Source organism: Tachyglossus aculeatus, chromosome 4 (assembly GCF_015852505.1).
Source record: "Tachyglossus aculeatus isolate mTacAcu1 chromosome 4, mTacAcu1.pri, whole genome shotgun sequence".
Lineage (NCBI taxonomy): Eukaryota > Metazoa > Chordata > Mammalia > Monotremata > Tachyglossidae > Tachyglossus > Tachyglossus aculeatus.
Genome location: NC_052069.1, coordinates 94740477 through 94760727, shown reverse-complemented (window position 1 = coordinate 94760727; position 20251 = coordinate 94740477). Strand labels below are relative to the sequence as shown.

General features: G+C 41.6%; 1 protein-coding gene across 1 annotated transcript in view; it reads right to left on the bottom strand.

The window, feature by feature from the left end:
* Positions 1–20251, bottom strand: part of MMP16 (matrix metallopeptidase 16) — a 153427-nt gene that overhangs the window by 132347 nt on the left and 829 nt on the right. Inside the window, exons 2-4 of the mRNA XM_038745646.1 lie at positions 19755–19855; positions 18029–18177; positions 1214–1336 (exon numbers count right to left, since the gene is read on the bottom strand). Coding sequence (XP_038601574.1) covers positions 1214–1336; positions 18029–18177; positions 19755–19855 — 373 coding nt within the window. The remainder of the gene's footprint in view (positions 1–1213; positions 1337–18028; positions 18178–19754; positions 19856–20251) is intronic.

Sequence of the window (20251 nt, the reverse complement as noted above, 5' to 3'; positions counted from 1 at the left end):
TCTCCACTGTGGATGGAGCAGGAGAAATCAGGTTTAAAATTCAGCATGTGGAATTTGGGGGTTTTCTCAATTTTCCCAGTGGAGAGGATTGGAAAATACTGGAATGGGGTTCCCCCAAAACTTTAGGAATCTCCCTGTGACGTCTTCCAATAAGCTAGGTTCCATTCATTCTAAAATGGTTCAAGTAGGGCCAAGCAGGGCAGAGGACTGACTTTGATGGCTCCCAAGAGCCCTTCAATAATAATAATAATAATAATAATAATAATAATAATAATAATAATTGTGGTATTTGTTAAGCACTTACTACGTGCCAGGCATTATACTAAGCCCTGGGGTGGATACAAGCAAATCGGGTTGGACACTGTCCCAGGTCCAACCTTGGGTACACAGTCTCAATCCCCATTTTAAAGATGAGGTAACTGAGGCACAGAGAAGTGAAGTGACTTACCCAAGGTCACACATCAGACAAGTGGCAGAGTCAGGATTAGAACCCATGATCTTCTGACTCCCAGGCCTGTTCTGTATCCATTACACCGCGCTGCTTCAATAGCAGCTACGTGTTTTCTGCTCATTTTCATGTACCATATACTCCTCCAAAAATGATCTCTTGAAAAAGGGTTTTCTATATTTAGCCTCTTCCTCCTGATATTTATATTCCTATGAAAGGATATTTTGAAGCAGAAGAACTAGTGTTTCCTGCCATCACGTTTGGAAGAAATCCCCTTCTTTTTATGTTGTCCATAAGTTCCAAGAGAAACTTCCCTGAATGTGCAATTATAGAAACTGAAGTAAGAGGGGCTGAGGGGACTGAAGGGAATTATGGACTTCAAAATGGTGACTGAATAATTGCAGTAATTTTGAAAATAAAACACAATCACTGGAGTTTTTTAAAAAACATATATACCTACATGTGGGCTAGAACACTGAAATTAATTACTGGGACTGAACTAACAGAAGAGGAGCATCTCCTTTTGCTACATATTTATTCTTTCCAGGACCATGCCCCTGGAGGAGTTCAATTTTCAGAATTGGAAGGATTCCTTGTAACTCCAAGGAAATAATAAATGAATCTCTTTTAAACAACAGGACTTCAGACTGAGTTTTCAACACCAGATGCTATTCTCTTTAACCGTATACATTATGCCAGACAAATAGCATCCAGAATAACAATCAAGTCAAATGGCAAATGATACGTTAGAAAACAATGTCATACCTGTAAGTGATATGTTTGTGCTGCCACTTCTGTCCTGTTAACGCATATCGCTTTCGACGGATATTAAATCTGGAGCTACCTCGTGTCTGATCAGGCACACCACATCGAGGTTTCTTCATCCAGCTGTAAAACCCAGCATTTTTCAATTACTATAGCTCATGAACATAAAGGCAATAACACTTCCGAGAGGCTCCCCCTTGGATCTGAGAGTGGATAATAATAATAATACTAATGGCATTTATTAAGCACTTACTATGTGCAAAGCACTGTTCTAAGTGCTGGGGAGGTTACAAGATGATCAGGTTGTCCTACGGGGGGCTCACAGTCTTAATCCCCATTTTACAGGTGAGATAACTGAGACTTGCTCAAAGTCACACAGCTGACAATTGGCGGAGCCAGGATTTGAACCCATGACCTCTGACTCCAAAGCCCATGCTCTTTCCACTGAGCCACGCTGCTTCTATCTACAGGACACGAGATGGAGACAAGAGGCCAGGACTGCCTACAAGTAGTAAGCAAGGTAAACAGCTACTACAGCTACTTCAGGGCAGCGGAATCAATCCATCGTATTTATTGAGTGCTTACTGGCTCAGAGCACTGTACTGAACATTTGGTAGAGGACAATAGCAAGTGCTTAGAACAGCTCTGCAAACAGTAAGAGCTCAAAAAATGCCATTGATTGATTGATGTATCAAATTTCTCTCCCCCCACCCCCACTTCAAAGCCTTGTTGAAGGCATATCTCCTCCAAGAGGCCTTCCTAGACTGAGCCCCACTTTTCCTCATCTCCCACTACCTTCTGCTATGCCCTGACTTGTTCCCTTTGCTCTCTCTCTGACTCCAGCCCCACAGTACTTATGTACATATCTGTAATTTTATTTATTTGTATTGATGTCTGCCTCCCCACTTCTAGACTGAGAGTTCATTGTGGGCAGGGATTGTCACTGTTTACTGTTGTATTGTTCTTTCCCAAGCACTTAGTATAGTGCTGTGCACACAGTAAGTACTTAATAAATACTATTGAATGAATGAATGAACAAAGTTGGTAGATATGTTCCCTGTCCACAAGGAGCTTACTGTCTAGAGAGGATTATGTAATAATCATAATTGTGGTATTTATTAAGTGCTTACTATGTGGCAGGTACTGTACTAAGTGCCTGGGTTGATACAAGCAAATAGAGTTGGACACAGTCCCTGTTCCACATGGGGTTCACTGTCTTAATCCCCATTTTACAAATGAGGTAGCTGAGGCCCAGAGAAGTGAAGTGACTTGCCCAAGGTCACACAGCAGACAAGTGGTGGAGCCAAGATTAGAACCCTTGACCTTCTTTCTGACTCCCAGACCCATAACTTAGCTACTAAGTAATGCTGCCAACATGTGGTTCCCAGAGCTCCGGGATGGCAGGGGGGACCGAAGATGGGCTTATGAGTGATGGGGCCTCAGAATGATGGGTAACAGACTTGGATGCTGTTCCATCCTGGTAGCAAAGTGGTCTTTCTTGCCAACCACAAGAGATTTCTGGGATGAGTTGCCTATTGCTACTCTCCCTCTCCCCTGTAGCTCAGCAACTGGTAGGCACAGACAAAAAAGGATGGGTAGCACTGTTTTTGTGGTGGTAGGTGAAGGAGGTGTGCCAATGCAGCTCCTGGGCACTGTTAATTCCATGCCCACTCCCAGTCCCCACAGGTCTGGCATGTTCTCCATACTCCCAGGGCTCAGTGGGTGGCCACAGTAAGCGCTCAATAAATACGATTGAATGAGTGAATGGCCAGGTGCTACCCAAGATTAAAGCATTGAGTGGGCAGCCTGATATGATGACTGCAAATGAGGGGAGCAGACAATCGGGCTTTGCGACCCATGTCACACACCACCCTAGAACCACTGTAGAAAAACTGGCTCATTATCTGGTCACTTGGGCTTTGGACTTAGATTTTTTTTTAATCTAAAATTTGTAAAAAGTAATCCTTTCCATTATCTAGAATAGCTTCTCATAATGATTGTGGTATTTGCTAATCAGGACATGGGTTCTAATCCTGGCTCCACCACTGGTCAGCTCTGTGAACTTGGGCAAGTCACATCACTTCTCTGGGCCTCAGTCACCTCATCTGTAAAATGGGGATTAATACTGTGTACCCCATGTGGAACAGGAACTGTGTCCAACCCAACTTGCTTGTATCCCCTCCCACCACCCCGCCCCAGCCCTTAGTATAGATCCTGGCACATAGTAAATGCTTAACAAATACCACAAGTATTATTATTATTATGAGTCTACAGCAAATAGATGGATCTTTATTGGCTTCAGAAATCTTAGAGAGTTATGTTGGCAATGGTATGGAATAAGAATGGCAAGTGTCATTTATCCAGAAATAAAATAAAAATAGTTAAAATCTTAGGTAAACTGGGTTTGACTGAAGCATCTAAACTAATGAGTTAACTCCCAAAGATATTTGGCTTCATGTAAAACTAAGCTAAATATGACTCCCATCTCTCTCACACTCAGTTAGGGAAGATAAGATTCCTGATAGTTTAAGAAGTTCAGAGTAATGAAAGTGGAAGACAATATTTGGTAGGGCTTTCATTAGCACATATAAACATACAATAAAATGTAAAAAAATGTATCCTTAGGGAGAGCTTAACCTATTCTGTCTTAGTTGATGTCAGATCAGCATGAAATTGCTAAGGACCAAAAACACAACGTATATCTTTGAATTAGTGGCTATCGAGAGTTGTCTCAATATTTGACTAACTCTTCTAGAAGAGTAGGCCTCATTGAGGCCCCAATGGCCTTGGTCCAAAAGGACTGAGACGAATTAGAAGAGACTCCACAAATGGCTATTCAGCAGTAAAAGACCAGGGTTATTGCAAGGTCCTTGGAATAAATAAGTCCTGCATATTGAGGCTCCTAGCAAGTTGTAGTAGATTGAATAAAGTCTTACCCCTTTGCATTTTCAAAGAAATAACAAAATGACCTATTCAGTTAAAATAGGTAAACTCTTTTATCAGAAGGATCTGTTCTCCTATGAACAGACCGATGTCATAAATAATTCTGGGAGTTATTTCCATCAGATGGAAGAATTATCCCTACAAATACATTTTCCAATTTTGAAAAATTTGTGAACTTTGGAAAGAGCCTTGATACTGCCTGGAAAAGGGAAAATATTCCCAGGACATACTTTTTACAGAAGGCTTCATACCATGCAAACTTGAAGCATCAAGGGAAAGACTAACAATGACTGAATTTAACAAATTAGTTTTCAAGAAATATCTACATATATTTTTCATTGTATCACTCATTCAAATCTTAAGCTTCACCTTTATTCATTATCTATTTCAAATATGTTAAGGCAAGATTGTAAAAAATTCATTCTTTTCATTATATTGAAAGGCTTAGCAGAAAGGGTATAGGCCTGAAGCCAGAGGCCCGGGTTCTAATCCAGGCTCCACTACTTGCCTGTTGTGTTACCTTGGGCACACAAGAGAAGCAGCGTGGCAAAGAGAAGCAGTGTGGCTCAGTGGAAAGAGCATGGGCTTGGGAGTCAGAGGTCATGGGTTCCAATCCTGACTCTGCCACTTATCGGCTATGTGCCTTTGGGCAAGTCACTTAACTTCTCTGTGCCTCACTTCCCTCCTCTGGAAAATGGGGATGAAGACTGTGAACCCCACATGGGACAATCTGATCACCTTGTATACTCCTCAGTGCTTAGAACAGTTCTGGGCACATAGTAAACACTTAAATACCAAAAAAAAAGTTGCTTAACTTCTCTGTACCCCAGCTCCCTCATCTGCAAAATGGAAATCCAATACCTGGTCTCCCTCCTTTCACTCATTCATTCAACCGTATTTATTGAGCGCTTACTGTGTTCAGAGCACTGTACTAAGCACTTGGAAAGTACAATTCGGCAACAGGTAGAGACAATCCCTACCCAACAACGGGCTCAACCGTCTAGAAGGTGGGAGACAGACAACAAAACAAAACAAGTAGACAGGCATCAACAGCATCAAAATAGATAAATAGAATTATATATACACATAAAATAAATAGAATAATAAGCATGTACAAATATGCACAAGTGCTGGGGGGATGGGGAAAGGGGTAGAGCAGAGGGAGGGAGTAGGGGCGATGGGAGGGGAGGAGGAGCAGGGAAAAGGAGGGGGGGCTCAGTCTGGGAGCTCAGTCTCCTCCATGAGCCTTCTGGAGGAGGTGAGCTCTCAGTAGGGCTTTGAAGAGGGGAAGAGAGCTAGTTTAGCAGATGTGAGGAGGGAGGGCATTCCAGGCCAGCGGTAGGGCATGGGCCAGGGTTGGCAGCTGGACAGGCGAGAATGAGGCAGTAGTGCATACACAATAAGTGGAAAAAAGAAAATGTCACATGACATTTTTTTCTGGAATGTTATCTTTTGTAATTTCTGTTTCTTTACCAAAACTCCACAAGATCATTTCTTCAGATTTTGATCTTCCTTAAATAGTCAGAGAAGCAGCATGGCTCAGTGGAAAGAGCACGGACTTTGGAGACAGAGGTCATGGGTTCAAATCCTGCCTCCACCAATTGTCAGCTGTGTGATTTTGGGCAAGTCACTTAACTTCTCTGGGCCTCAGTTACCTCATCTGTAAAATGGGGATTAGGACTGTGAGCCACCTGTGGGGCAACCTGATCACCTTGTAACCTCCGTAGCACTTAGAACAGTGCTTTGCACATAGTAAGGGCTTAATAAATGCCATCATTATTATTATCATTAAAGCCAATCTATGGTATTAAATAATACTACTAGGTTAGAATAGGACAAATTAATGAGGCTCTCCAAACCACTACGAAGTGACTTTAGTCTAGCTTTTCCAGGTTGCGTGTTCCTTTACTGCCTTTTACTTAGTCCACCTGAGGTCATTTTTCCTCCTTTTGAGTAAGGAAAAGTGACCACAGGTAGCCCCCAGTGAACCTGATTAGCTTGTATCTACCCCAGTATTTAGAATAGTGTTTGACACAGAATAAATGCTTAGCAAATACCATCATCATCAACTAAATAATTATCATCCTTCACATTGCCAAAGGTGAGCCTGCCAGTTAATTCTGATGCCAGTAATGACTTTAATTCTTATTTGAGGGTGTGCTGAATGGAAAATTAATTTTACTTTTTGGCAATCAGTGAAGCACCTATGTTACAGACAAAAATGATGTTTAAGTTAATGCCAGTTAATCAATCAACAGTATTCACTGAGTGCTTATTATGGACAAGGTATTGTACTTAGTACTTGGGAAAATACAATACAATGGAGTTTATAGGCACAATTCCTGCCCACATGGAGCTAATAATCCACAGTGAAGAAGTAGATCTACCTCAAAGGACTTGTCCCAGGGGTTCACCATCCATTATATTGGACCAAGAGGGCCAGTTTCTCTTATATTTATTCATTCATTCAATCATATTTATTGAGTACTTACTGTGTGCAAAGCACTGTACTAAGTGCTTGGGAGAATACAATATAACAATAAACAGACATAATTCCTCCCCATAACAAGCATGTGAGTTTAATGCAGCATATGTAATGCTTATAATGGACATATCCAGTCACTGTGGCCCGCAAGGTAGAATACAAATATCCTCATTTAAAAAGATCCTAGTTTGAGTTCAGAGCTTTCATATATTTTGTCACTTCCAAATTCAGGAAATGTAATCATCATGAGTTTCTGTAAGACTGTAAGACTTCCAATCCAGGGAAATTCTAGACCACAAAATTTATATTCCATTGGTTAATTATATTTCTGTCCCTTCCTTCTTCCTCTAGACTGTAATAAACTGTAAGCTCCTAGGGGGCAGGGATTGTGTCTACAAACTCTATTACACGAAAAGCAGCATGGCTAAGTGGAAAGATCATGGGCTTGGGAGTCAGAGGTCGTGGGTTCTAATCCTGATACACCACTTGTCAGCTGTTTGACTTTGGGCAAGTCACTTAACTTCTCTGTGCCTCAGTTCCCTCATCTGTAAAATGGGGATTAAGACTGTGAGCCCCATGTGGGACAACCTGATTACCTTGTATCTATCCCAGTGCTTAGAACAGTGCATGGCATAAAATAAGTGCTTAACCCACACCATTATTATTATTACATTGCATTCTACCAAGTGTTTAATATAGTGCTCAGCACACAGAAAGTGCTCTATAAATACCACTTAGTGATTGATCGATTGATCCTTGAGCCAGGCTTCAGTCATAGAGAAGTACTATGTTTTGTTGTGTTGTCAGTCTCCCCCTTCTAGACTGTAAGCCCACTGTTGGGTAGGGACCCGTCTCTATATGTTGCCAACTTGTACTTCCCAAGCGCTTAGTACAGTGCTCTGCACACAGTAAGCGCTCAATAAATGCAATTGAATGAATGAATTAATACTATGTGCAGTTGCTTCTTTGAACCCTATACTTTGGGCTATACACAAACAAGATAATGTGTCCCCAGGGAATGTCCACACAAGGAAGTGGTAATGTTCCACATGTGGCTCTGAACAGACCCTTGACAGCTTTTGATCAGTCAGATTTCCCTACACAGAATCAGGGGAAGGATAAAGTGGTGTGGTAAGGGAGTAAAACGAAATATGTCTTCAGTTGCGCTTGTTCTGATTCTACCCCTGGAATGTACATTTTCTAAAGTCGGAGATTGTCTCTTCTACTTCCTTATAATTTCATAGAGAAGTTGGTACAGTGCTATGTATTTTGCTAACTGATTAATACCTAATTACTAACTAATTAATATGGGTAGGGCTCTTACAATCATCTGTTTTTAAATCATGGAAAGTCTGAACAAATCAGTGTCACTTGAGACACCTACCAAATGACTGCATATTAATGATTTGCAGTGAAGTAATGCATGTGCTAGTGCAATAAAATGATTTTCCAAACCTGTTTGCCATTAGTATTTTGGTAAGTGTTCCTAATTTGCTAAATGGTTTAAGATATTTCATGCCATTTATTTTCCAAGAAAGACTGAAATAAGACAACATATTGCCTAAGGGAAAATGAACCCTTCCAGAGAACTTTTTGTTCATATTAGAAGGAGGGTATTTATAAACATTGAATATTCACTTTGCCATGATTGCAATGATTCATATTTTTGTCATATTCAAGAACACAATTCACAATGGATAAGGAATCTACTACTTTCTATTGTAAAACTCTGGGTTCAATTTCCTAATTTTGCTGTCATTCTTTATCAGAAATGTTGATTTTACAATCATTAAAGGGGACCACTATTACCTGGAGTATTAATTTAGGGGATTTAAATAGATAATATAGGGGTAATTATGGGGTTTTATTATTTTTAAATTTAGGTAAAAGTAGGATTTACAGTTCAATATGTGTGCTTCTGCTGTCTTGATTCACATATAACAACATCTGCATGGCAAATGTTTCTGTGGTTAAATTAATTTTCAATAGCATTTGCAATGACATAAATGGCTAAACAAACACTTGACATCATAGCTACCTGTAGGCATTCACAGCAGTATTATGGTAACCTTGCTTAATTTAGGGTTGCTAATGATACACATTGCTAAATCAATGCTTAAAATCAGAACTACCTGCTGGCCTACATAGCAATGCTAAAACAGTATTTCTTAATTTGAGATACTGAATCTCACTGTCCAGCCAAAACCTAACAAATATCTAAATCTGTATGTTTAAGGAGAAGGGCCTATATTGGAGCAAGTGTGATGACACTCACATATGAGTGCTTAAGAGAAGCTGTGTGGCTCAGTGGAAAGATCATGGGCTTGGGAGTCAGAGGTCATGGGTTCTAATCCCAGCTGTGCCACTTGTCTGGGACCTTGAGCAAGTCACTTAACTTCTCTGAGCCTCAGTTATCTCATCTGTAAAATGGAGATTGAGACTGTGAGCCCCACGTGAGACAGGGACTGTGTCCAACCCAATTTGCTTGTATCCACTCCAATGCTTAGTTAGTGCCTGATACACAGTGACTGCTTAACAAATACCATTATTATTACTAGTTCCCCTTGATAATGCCAAGGAGAAAGGACACTCCCTGGGGAAAAAAAAAAGGTATGCTGCATTTTAAAATGATCGACTGTCACCTTCCAAAATACAGAGTAATTCAGCTTATCCGTCATACCTTACCTCACTGATCTACTTCAACACAGCCTGCGTACTTTGCTTCTCTAAGGCCAACTTGTTCACTTTGTCTTAATCTTGTCTACTTCACCACCAACTCCTTTCCTACATCCTCTCTCAGTCCTGGAATGCCTTCCCCATTCATATACACAAGACCACCACTTTTGCCACCTTCAAACTTTATTAAGGTTATTTCTCCTTCAAGAAGCTTTCCCCAGTTAAGCCTTCTTTTCTCTGACCCCTTCACCCTTCTGCATCATCTATGCACTTAGATGTGTATGCTTTGGGTCCTTGGTATTCATTCCACTCTCAGCCTCACAGCAATTATGTATATATTTATAGATTGTTTATTTTTGTCTCCCCCTCTAGACTGTAAACTCACTGTGGGCAGGGAATGTGACTACCAGCTCTATTGTATTGTACCTGAGACACTTGTCTGCACATATTAAGTGCCCAAAATATACCACTAATTGATGTCAGGGGAGATATTAGCAATTCATCACAAATGGGATAGGTCAGCTGGGGAGAAGTGACAATTGAATTTTTGATAAAGCATTGACTATGTGCCAAACACTGCAAAGCACTGAGGTAAATACAATGTAATACAAATGATCATTTTTTACAAAATCATTCAGTCCATGTTTCCCCTCAGCGTGGCTCAGTGAAAAGAGCACAGGCTTTGGAGTCAGAGGTCATGGGTTCAAATCCCCACTCTGTCAATTGTCAGCTGGGTGACTTTGGGCAAGTCACTTGACTTCTCTGTGCCTCAATTACCTCATCTGTAAAATGGGGATGAAGAGTGCCCCGTGGGACAACCTGATCACTTTGTAACCTCCCCAGCGCTTTGAATAGTGCTTTGCACATAGTAAGCACTTAACAAATGCCATTATTATTGTTATCTACCTCTGTAGAAACTCCTTACTATAGGCTTTACAGAACTCAATCACCTTGCCCTCTCCTACCTTACTTCCTACTACAACCCACCTCCGCAACATAGCCAAGATCCGCCCTTTCCTCTCCATCCAAACTGCTACCCTCTTGGTTCAATCTCTCATCCTATCCCAACTTGATTACTGCATCAGCCTCCTCTCTTATCTCCCATCCTCCTCTCTCTCCCCACTTCAATCTATATTTCACGCTGCTGCCCAGATCATCTTTGTGCAGAAACGCTCTGGGCATGTTACTCACCTCCTCAAAAACCTCCAGTGGCTACCAATCAGCCTACGCATCAGGCAAAAACTCCTCACTCTTGGCTTCAAGGCTCTCCATCACCACGCCCCCTCCTACCTCACCTCCCTTCTTTCCTTCTACAGCCCAGCCCGCACCCTCTGCTCCTCTGCCACTAATCTCCTCACTGTGTCTCGTTCTCGCCTGTCCCACCATCGACCCCTGGCCCACGTCCTCCCCCTGGCCTGGAATGCCCTCCCTCCACACATCTGCCAAGATAGCTCTCTTCCTCCCTTCAAAGCCCTACTGAGAGCTCACCTCCTCCAGGAGGCCTTCCCAGACTGAGCCCCCTCCTTTCTCTCCCCCTCCTCCCCCTCCCAATCCCCCCCTTACCTCCTTCCCCTCCCCACAGCACCTGTACATATGTTTGTACATATTTATTACTCTATTTATTTTACTTGTACATATTTACTATTCTATTTATTTTATTTTGTTAATATATTTTGTTTTATTGTCTGTCTCCCCCTTCTAGACTGTGAGCCCGTTGGTGGGTAGGGACCGTCTCTATATGTTGCCAACTTGTACTTCCGAAGTGCTTAGTACAGTGCTCTGCACACAGTAAGCACTCAATAATGCAATTGAATGAATGAACCCAGCCCTCACACTTCACTCATCTAATGCCAAACTACTCAGTGTACCCCAGTCTCATCATTCTCAGCACTGACCACTTACCTATGTCCTGCCTCTGGCCTGGAACGCCCTCCTTCTTCATATCCAACAGATGATCACTCTTCCCACCTTCAAAGGCTCATTGAAGGCACATTTCCTCTAGGAGGTCTTCCTGGACTAAGCCCTCATGTCCTCTCCTTCCACTTCCTTCTGCATCATCCCTGCACTTAGATTTGCACCCTTTATTCACCCCACTTTCAGCCCCACAGCACATATGTACATATCCGTAATTTATTTATTTCTACTAATATGGGTCTCCCCCTCTAGACTATAAGCTTATGTGGAGGGAACGTAACTACTAACTCTGTTATATTGTACTTTCCTAAGTGCTTAGTACAGTGTCTGCACACAGTAAGCATGCAAGAAAAATGACTGATTGATTGATTGATACTACACAACTAGATCATGCGCAGTTTCTGTCCCACTTGGGACTATCAGCCTAAGGGAACAGATAGTTATTCCCTATTTTTCAGATGAGGAAGCTGAGGTGCAGTAAAATTAAGCGACTTCCAGGGTCACGAAGTAGGCTAGTGGCAGAACCAGGACTCTCAACTCTCCTGCAGTCCAAAGCACTGTCCACTAAGCCACATTTTTATAAAAATTATATACTCTTTACAAAGAGTTTTCAGAAGTCAGAAATTGGGTCAAATTGGGTAGAACTCTAAAATCACCCTCTTCTCTTGGCACAAACCTAGACAATAGCCTGGTCAGAATTCCCATCCCAGCTCTGGACTGAAGTTCCCTGCATTCAAAGACAAATCAAACTCAAGAAGGCATCTATATGATGAGACTTAGATTAATTAATCAATCAACCCATCAATCAACTGTATTTATTGAGCACTTACTGTGTGCAAAGCACTCACTAAACTCTTGGGAGAGTACCACACAATAATATAACAGACGTATTCCCTGTCCAAAAGGAACTTAGAGTTTAGAAGGGGAGATTCAGAGTTTTAAGAGAAAGGACTAATTAGTAAAGTAGATAGTGGTCCCATTAAGTAATGGAAAGTGGTAATGGAAGCAGTAGTACAGAAGTACTAGTAGAATGTGTCTGTTTATTGTTATATTGTACTCTCTCAAGCATTTAGTAAAGTGCTCTGCACACAGTAAGCACTCAGTAAATATGATTTACTGATTGACTAACTTCTGTTGCTTCCAAATAAAAATTCCACCAGACTAATCCTTTCTATAGGCCTTCTGCAGAGGGGAAATGCCTGTCCAGAAACTCGTGGAGATATTGATCCTTAAATTTCTGCTGCAGTATTTTAGTAGCTGTTAGCTGAATGCTTTGAAGTTGAAACTTACTACCTCTCGTTATATGAGTTTCAAACTTTATGGAGTAGATTAAGACTGGGTACATCCATTTACACCATGGAGAAGAGCCTAAAAATCAATAAGATTTCATATTGACTTACAAATGTCTGAGACTGCAAAGTTAATTTTGGTATGATATCAATAACAAGCCCAATTTGTTGATTCATCAACTTCCCAATAATATGAAATAAGTAGTAGAAATTTTTTGGTTAATCTTCTACCTTGAGAGTCAAACTCTGAGTCTATCCAAGAGGAAAGGGCCCTGCAATACATTTACATTTCTGCACTCCTCAGAATATTCCCTTCTCTAATAATCATTATGATACATGGCATAGTGGATAGAGCATGGGCCTGGGAGTCAGAAGGTCATGGGTTCAAATCTCACTCCACCACTTGTCTGCTATGTGACCTTGGACAAGTCATTTCACTTCTCTATGGCTCAGCTCTCTCATCTGTAAAATGGGGATTGAGACTGTGCGCCCCACATGGGACAGGGATTGTGTTCAACCCAATTTGCTGGTATCTACCCTAGCACTTAGTACAGTGCCTATCATATAGTAAGTGCTTAACAAATACCGCAAATATTATCATTATTATTTTGGGCTATATACTGGGATAGCAGCAAGGATATGAAATTAGACATTGTTCTGGTCCACTTAGGGCTCATAATGTATAATAATAATAATAATAATAAAAAGAAGAATCATGGTATTTGTTAAGCATTCACCATGTCCCGGGCACTGTACTAAGTACTGGGGTAGAAACAAAACAAATGGATTGGACACAGTCCCTGTATCACATAGGGTTCACAGGCTTAATCCCCATTTTCCATGAGGGAACTGAGGCACCAGAGAAGTGAAGTGACTTGCCCAAGCTCAAACAGCAGAAAAATGTCAGAGCCAGGATTAGAACCCATGACCTTCTGACTCCCAGGCCCATGCTCTATCAACTAGGCTATGCTGTTTCTTAATGATAATAATGATAAAAATAGTGATATTTGTTAAATGCTTATGAATTCATTCATTCGATCATATTTATTGAGAGTTTACTATGTGCAGAGCACTGTACTAAGCACTTGTAAAGTACAATTCAGCAATAAAGGCAATCCCTGCCCACAAAGGGCTTACAGTCTACAAGGGGGGATAGAGACATCAAAACAAGTAAACAGGCATCAATAGCATCAATATAAATGAAAAGAATTATAGATATATACTCATCAAAACAAGTAAGCAGGCATTAATGTAAATAAATAGAATTATAGATATGTACATATATACACAAGTGCTGTGGGGCGAGGATGGGGGTTAGAGTAAAGGGAGCGAGTCGGGGAGATGGTGAGAGGAGGGGAAGCTGAGGAAAACAGGGGCTTAGTCTGGGAAGGCCTCCTGGAGAAGGTGAGCCTTCAGTAGGGTTTTGAAAGGGAGAAGTATGATTGTTTGGCAGATTTGAGGAGGTAGGGCATTAGAGGCCAGAGGTAGGACTAGGCCAGGGGATGATGATGGGACAGGTGAGAATAAGGCACATTGAGGAGGTTCGTGGCAGAGGAGCAGAGTGTGCAGACTGGGATGTAGAAGGAGAGAAGGGAGGTGAGGTAGGAGGGTGCAAGGTGATGGAGAGCTTTGAAACCAATAGTGAGGAGTTTACTATGTTTCAAGCACCTTACTAAGCACTGGGGTAGATACAAGATAATCAGGTCCCACAAAGGACTCACAGTCTAAGCAGGAGAAAGAACAGATAACAAATCCCCATTTTACAGATGATGCAACTGAGGCACTGCGAAATTAAGTGACTTGCCCAAGGCCACACATCAGATAAGTGGCAGAGTCGAAATTAGAACTCAGGTCCTCAGACTCCCTGGCCCATTCTCTTTCCACTAGCCCACACTGAATCTCTTATCCCCATTTAACAGAAAAGACAACTAAGGACCAGAAAGGCATATGTGACTTGTCCAAGGTGTCACAGTGGACAGTGGCAGATCCAGGACTACAGGATTGGTCTCCTGAATTCCAGTCTTGGGCTCTTTCCACTAGGTTAAGCTGCCTCTCTTACACTTTTTTACATACACTATTACTTAAGAGGTAACTCATGGACATAATAATAATAATGATGGAATTTGTTAAGCACTTACTATGTGCAAAGCACTGTTCTAAGCACTGGGGAGCATACAAGGTGATCAGGTTGTCCCATGTGGGGCTCACAGTCTTAATCTCCATTTTACAGAGGTAACTGAGGCCCAGAGAAATTAAGTGACTTGCCCAAGGTCACACAGCTGACAAGTGGCGGAGCCGGGATTAGAACCCATGACCTCCGACGCCCAAGCTCGGGCTCTTTCCACTGAGCCAAGCTGCTTCTCATATTTCTGGTTTCCTTTTCCTCCTATCGATAATTTATTTTAGTCAATCAATCACTCATATTTATTGAGCACTTACTCTGTGTAGAGCACTGTACTAAGCTCTCGGGAGAGTACAATATAACAAAGTTGGTAGACACATTAACTGAACACAAGTTTACACTCTAGAGAGGGAGACAGGCTTTAATATGAATAAATAAATTACTGATACGGACATAAGTGCTGTGGTACTGAGGAAAGGATGAATACAGAATACTATGTGACCTTGGGCAAGTCACTTTACTTCTTGTGCCTCAGCTACGTCATCTGTAAAATGGGGATTGAGACTGTGAGCCCCATGTGGGCCAGGGGCTGTCTCCAACCTGATTTGCTTGTATCCGCCCCAGTGCTTAGTACAGTGCCTGGCACATACTAAGCATTTAACAAATACCATTATTACCATCATAATCATTATCATCCAATCCAAATGAAAGGGTGACCCAGAAGGGAGCGGGCGAAGAGGAAATGAGGGCTTAGTCAGGGAAGGTCTCTTAGAGAAGATGTGCTTTTAATGAGATTTTGAAGATGGGGAGTGTAGTGCTCTGCACACAGTAAGTGCTCAATAAATATGATTGAATGAATGAATGATCATCTGTCAGATAGGAAGAGGTAGGGCATTCCAGGCCATAGGCAGGACGTGGGTGAGAGGTTGGGGTTGAGATTGATGAGATCGAGGTACAGTGAGTAGGTTGGCATTAGAAGAGCTAAGTTTGTGGGCTGGGCTGTAGCAGAAAAGCAGCGAGGTGAGGTAGGAGGAGGTAAGGTGATTGAGTGCTTTAAAGTCAATAGGGAGGAGTTTCTGTTTGATGCAGAGGTGGACGGACAACCCCTCGGGGTTCTTGAGGAGTGGAGAAACATGGATTAAATGGTTTTGTAGAAAAATGATTCAGACAACAGAGTGAAGTATGGCCTGGAGTGACAAGAGACAAGGGACAGGGAGATCAGCGGAGCAGCTGATGCGGTATTTAAGGTGGGATAGGACTAGTTCTTGGATTAACATGGTAGCAGTTTAGATGGAGAGGAAATGTCAGATTTTAGTGATGTTGTGAAGGTCGAACCAATAGGCTTTGGTAACAGATTGAAGATGTGGGTTGAATGAGTGACAGGAGTCGAGAATAACACCAAGGTTATGGACTCGTGAGATGGAAAGATAGCGCTGCTCTCTACGGTGATAGGAAAGTCATGGGGAGGAAAGCATTTGGGTGGGAAAATAAGGAGTTCTTTTTTGGACACATTACATTTGCGGTGTTTTGGGGACATCCAGGTAAAGATGTCGTGAAAGCAGGAGGAAATGTGAGACTGAAGGGAAAGATCAGAGCTGGAGATGTAGATTTGGGAATCATCTGCATAAAGGTGGTAGTTGAAGTCATGGGAGCAAATGAGTTCTCCATTTGGGAGTGGGTGTAGATGGAGAATAGAAGGGGATGCAGAACTGAACCTTAAGGGAATTTCACAATTAGGGGGTGGAAAGCAGAGGAGGAGCTGACAAAAGAGACCAAGAAAGAGTAGATAAATAGGAGGAGAACCAGGAGACGACAGAGTCAGTGACGGCAAGGTTGGATAATGTTTCCAGGAGAAGCGGGTGGTCAACAGCGTTGAAGGCAGCTGAGAGGTCGAAGGGGTTTAGGATGGAGTAGTGCTCAATGGATGTGGCAAGAAGAGATCATTGTGTTATCCCATTGTGTTGTGTTAAGTGTTTGTTTCTTCCAATAGACTCTAAACTCTTTTAGGGCAGACATCATGTCTATGTAGTAGCATATTTTTGTACTCTCCCAAGTGCTTAGTAGTATGCTTAGACCATAACAGGGATTCGATAAATAACTTTGATTTATTGGCAAAGGATGATACCCATTTCCACCCTGTTTGCAGAGACAAAGGTCAGTCTGCTTTTCTTAAGACTCATAAATATAGACATTTCTCCTCATCTGGGGCAGACTAACATGTTATTTTTGTTTAACACACTTCTACTGATGCTTCTTCCTACTTTCTATAGTTAACAAAAAGCCCAAGGTCACACGGTAGACCAATAGTTGATCTGGGATTAGAATCCAGGTTTCCTGTCACTCAGTTGCTTGCTCTTGGGCACTAAGCCTTGCTGCCCCAATCCTGGGATGCTGAAATAAATCTAGAGTAGGGGAAGTACATTTGTGAACTGCAATTACTGTGAGATCACACATCTATAAAACCCAAACCTGAGTCCTTGAGAAAATATAACTAATATGGGAAGCAATGTGACGTAGTGGAGAGAACATAGGACTGGGAGTCAGAGGACTGGTTTCCAATCCTGGTTCTGCCACTTGCCTGCTGTGTGACCTTGGGAAAATCACTGAACTTCTCTGTGCTTCAGTTTCCTCATTTGTAAAATGGGGACTCAATACTTGTTTCCTTGTTCTCCCTCCTACTTAGGCTGTGAGCTCCACATGGGACAGAGACTGTGTCCACTATGATTATCTTGCATCTACCTCATTACTTAGTACAGTGTTTGGCATTTAGTAAGCACTTAACAAATACTGTCATTATTATGCATAATTCAATCAATCGTATTTATTAGCTTAGGGCACCATACTAAGCATTCATTCATTCAGTCATATTTATTGAGTTCTTACTGTCTGCAGAGCACTGTACTAAGTGCTTGGGAAGTACAGAAGCAGTGTGGCTCTGTGGAAAGAGCCCGGGCTTTGGGGTCAGAGGTCGTGGGTTCAAATCCCGGCTCCGCCAATTGTCAGCTGTGTGACTTTGGGCAAGTTACTTAACTTCTCTGTGCCTCAGCTACCTCATCTGTAAAATGGGGATTAAGATTGTGAGCCCCCTGTGGGACAACCTGATCACCTTGTAACCTCCTCAGTGCTTAGAACAGTGCTTTACACATAGGAAGTGCTTAATATATGCCATCATTATTATTATTATTACAAGTCAGCAGAGAGTTCAATATAATCAAGTTGGTAGACATGTTCCCTGCCCAAAATGAGCTTACAGTCTAGGGGGGAGATAGACACTAATATAAATATTATCCATAACTGACCACTGTGGATCAGTACTTCAAAATTTTCTAGATTCCTATTCTGTTTGATTGAAATAAAGAAGAATGACTGAGTCTTTGTACACTTACTCAATCGTGTTTCTGTCAACTTTCCCCGTCATGTTAATTCCATAGAACTGCTGCATAGCTGCTAGGGCGGATTGCATGGTCTCTGCAGAGCGCAGCACCGACATTCTGGGGTCAGTTGGCGGGAGGTAGCCGTATTTTTGTAACCAAACCTGAAATGACAATAAAGTTTCCATTACAGTAAATTTATGTCAGAAACTTTGATGAAGTAGAATCCATGTGAATTTTTATTTTCACTTTCCAAACAATTAGGTGGGACCTGTGTTTCTTAAATAATACTTAAACTTTCTTGGTATTCAGGCAAGTCCATTCTACCTAAGCCATTTTCTTTTTTTGCCTATTACTTATGGTATTTATTGTTGTAGGGGATACAAGAGAACCAGGTCAGGAAACTTATTTGTTCCTGAGGACAAAGAGGTGAAGAATCAATCAATCAATTAGTCATATTTATTGAGCACTTACTGTGTGCAGAGCACTGTACTAAGCTGTTGGAAGAGTACTCTGTAACAATATAATAGACATATTCCCTGTCCACAGGGAACTTATGATCTAGAGGTAGAGACAGACATTAATATAGATAAATAAATTACAAATACATATGCAACTGCTGTGAGGCTGGGAGGGGAGATGAATTAAGAGAGCAAGTCAGAGTGACACAAAAGGAAGTGGAAGAAAATGAAGAGGACTTATCAGGGAAGGCCTCTTGGAGGAGGCCTTCAATAAGGCTTTGAAGGGTGGGGGGGCAACTGTCAGATAATAATGATAATAATGATAATAATAATAATAATAATAATAATAATAATAATAATGGAATGTATTAAGCGCTTACTATGTGCAAAACACTGTTCTAAGCAATGGGGAGGTTACAAGGTGATCAGGTTGTCCCCCGGGGGCCTCACAGTCTTCATCCCCATTTTACAGATGAGGTAACTGAGGCACAGAGAAGTGAAGTGACTTGCCCAAATTTGCACAGCTGATCACTGGTGGAGCCAGGATTTGAACCCCTGACCTCTGACTCCAAAGCCCATGATCTTTCCACTGAGCCACGCTGCTTCTCCTATGATATGAATATGATATAAAGAAGGAGGGCATTCAGGCCAGAGACGGGACATGGCTGAGAGGTAGGTAATGATAATAATAATAATAATAATAATAATAATAATGGCATTTATTAAGCACTTACTATGTGCAAAGCACCGTTCTAAGCGCTGGGGAGGTTACAAGGTGATTGGTTGTCCCACTGGGGGCTCACAGTCTTAATCCCCATTTTACAGATGAGGTAACTGAGGTCCAGAGAAGTTAAGTGACTTCCCCAAAGTCACACAGCTGACAATTGGCAGAGCTGGGATTTGAACCCATGACATCTGACTCCAAAGTCCGTGCTCTTTTCCACTGAGCCACGCTGCTTCACGTAGCAAGATAGATGAGCTCGAGGTACAGTGGAGAACCTAGGGTGTTGTGCTCTTCAAATAATAATAATAATAATGGTATTTGTTAAGCACTTGCTATGTGCCAGGCACTGAACTAAGAGCTGGAGTGGATACAAGCGAATCAGTTTGAACACAGTGTCTGTCCCATGAGGGGCTCACAGTTTCAATCCCCATTTTACAGATAAGGGAACAGGCACAGAAAAGTAAAGTGACTTGCCCCAGGTCACACAGCAGACAAGTGGTGGAGCAAGGATGAGTCCATGACCTTCTGTCTCCCAGGTCCATGCTCTGTCCACTACACTTCTCATTGCATCACTGGCTTCTACAACACAATTTCCCAGAACACCATACTTTTTAGGAACAGTAACCCCATATCGTAGCAGAACTCTGAGAACTGGCACTGAAATTTAATAGTGCTAGGGTTTAAAAACTATAAATTGGGAATTACAATTGAAATATTTTTGGAGCTTACTATTATATGGAAAGGGTGTAATGATGGAGTGCTTAGAGGAAAATTTGAGAAAACTGAATGTGAAGTAATAAAGAGGTCAACAGCTAATTGCCAGGGAAGGAAAAATAAAGAAAGAGTGTTTTGTTCAGGTTTTTTTTTTCTTTTTTAGTTTTAAATGTACTTCTTTATGAATATTTTTAAATGGAAATTTTAGTAATGTAACATGGAAAAAAAGAGTTATCCTCCTCCCTTTAAGTGAACGAAGTTCCTCAATCAGTCACTTTAAGGCCTGGGGGATGCTCAGACACAGAAAGATTGCATCAGCTTCGAAGGAACTTCATCTGA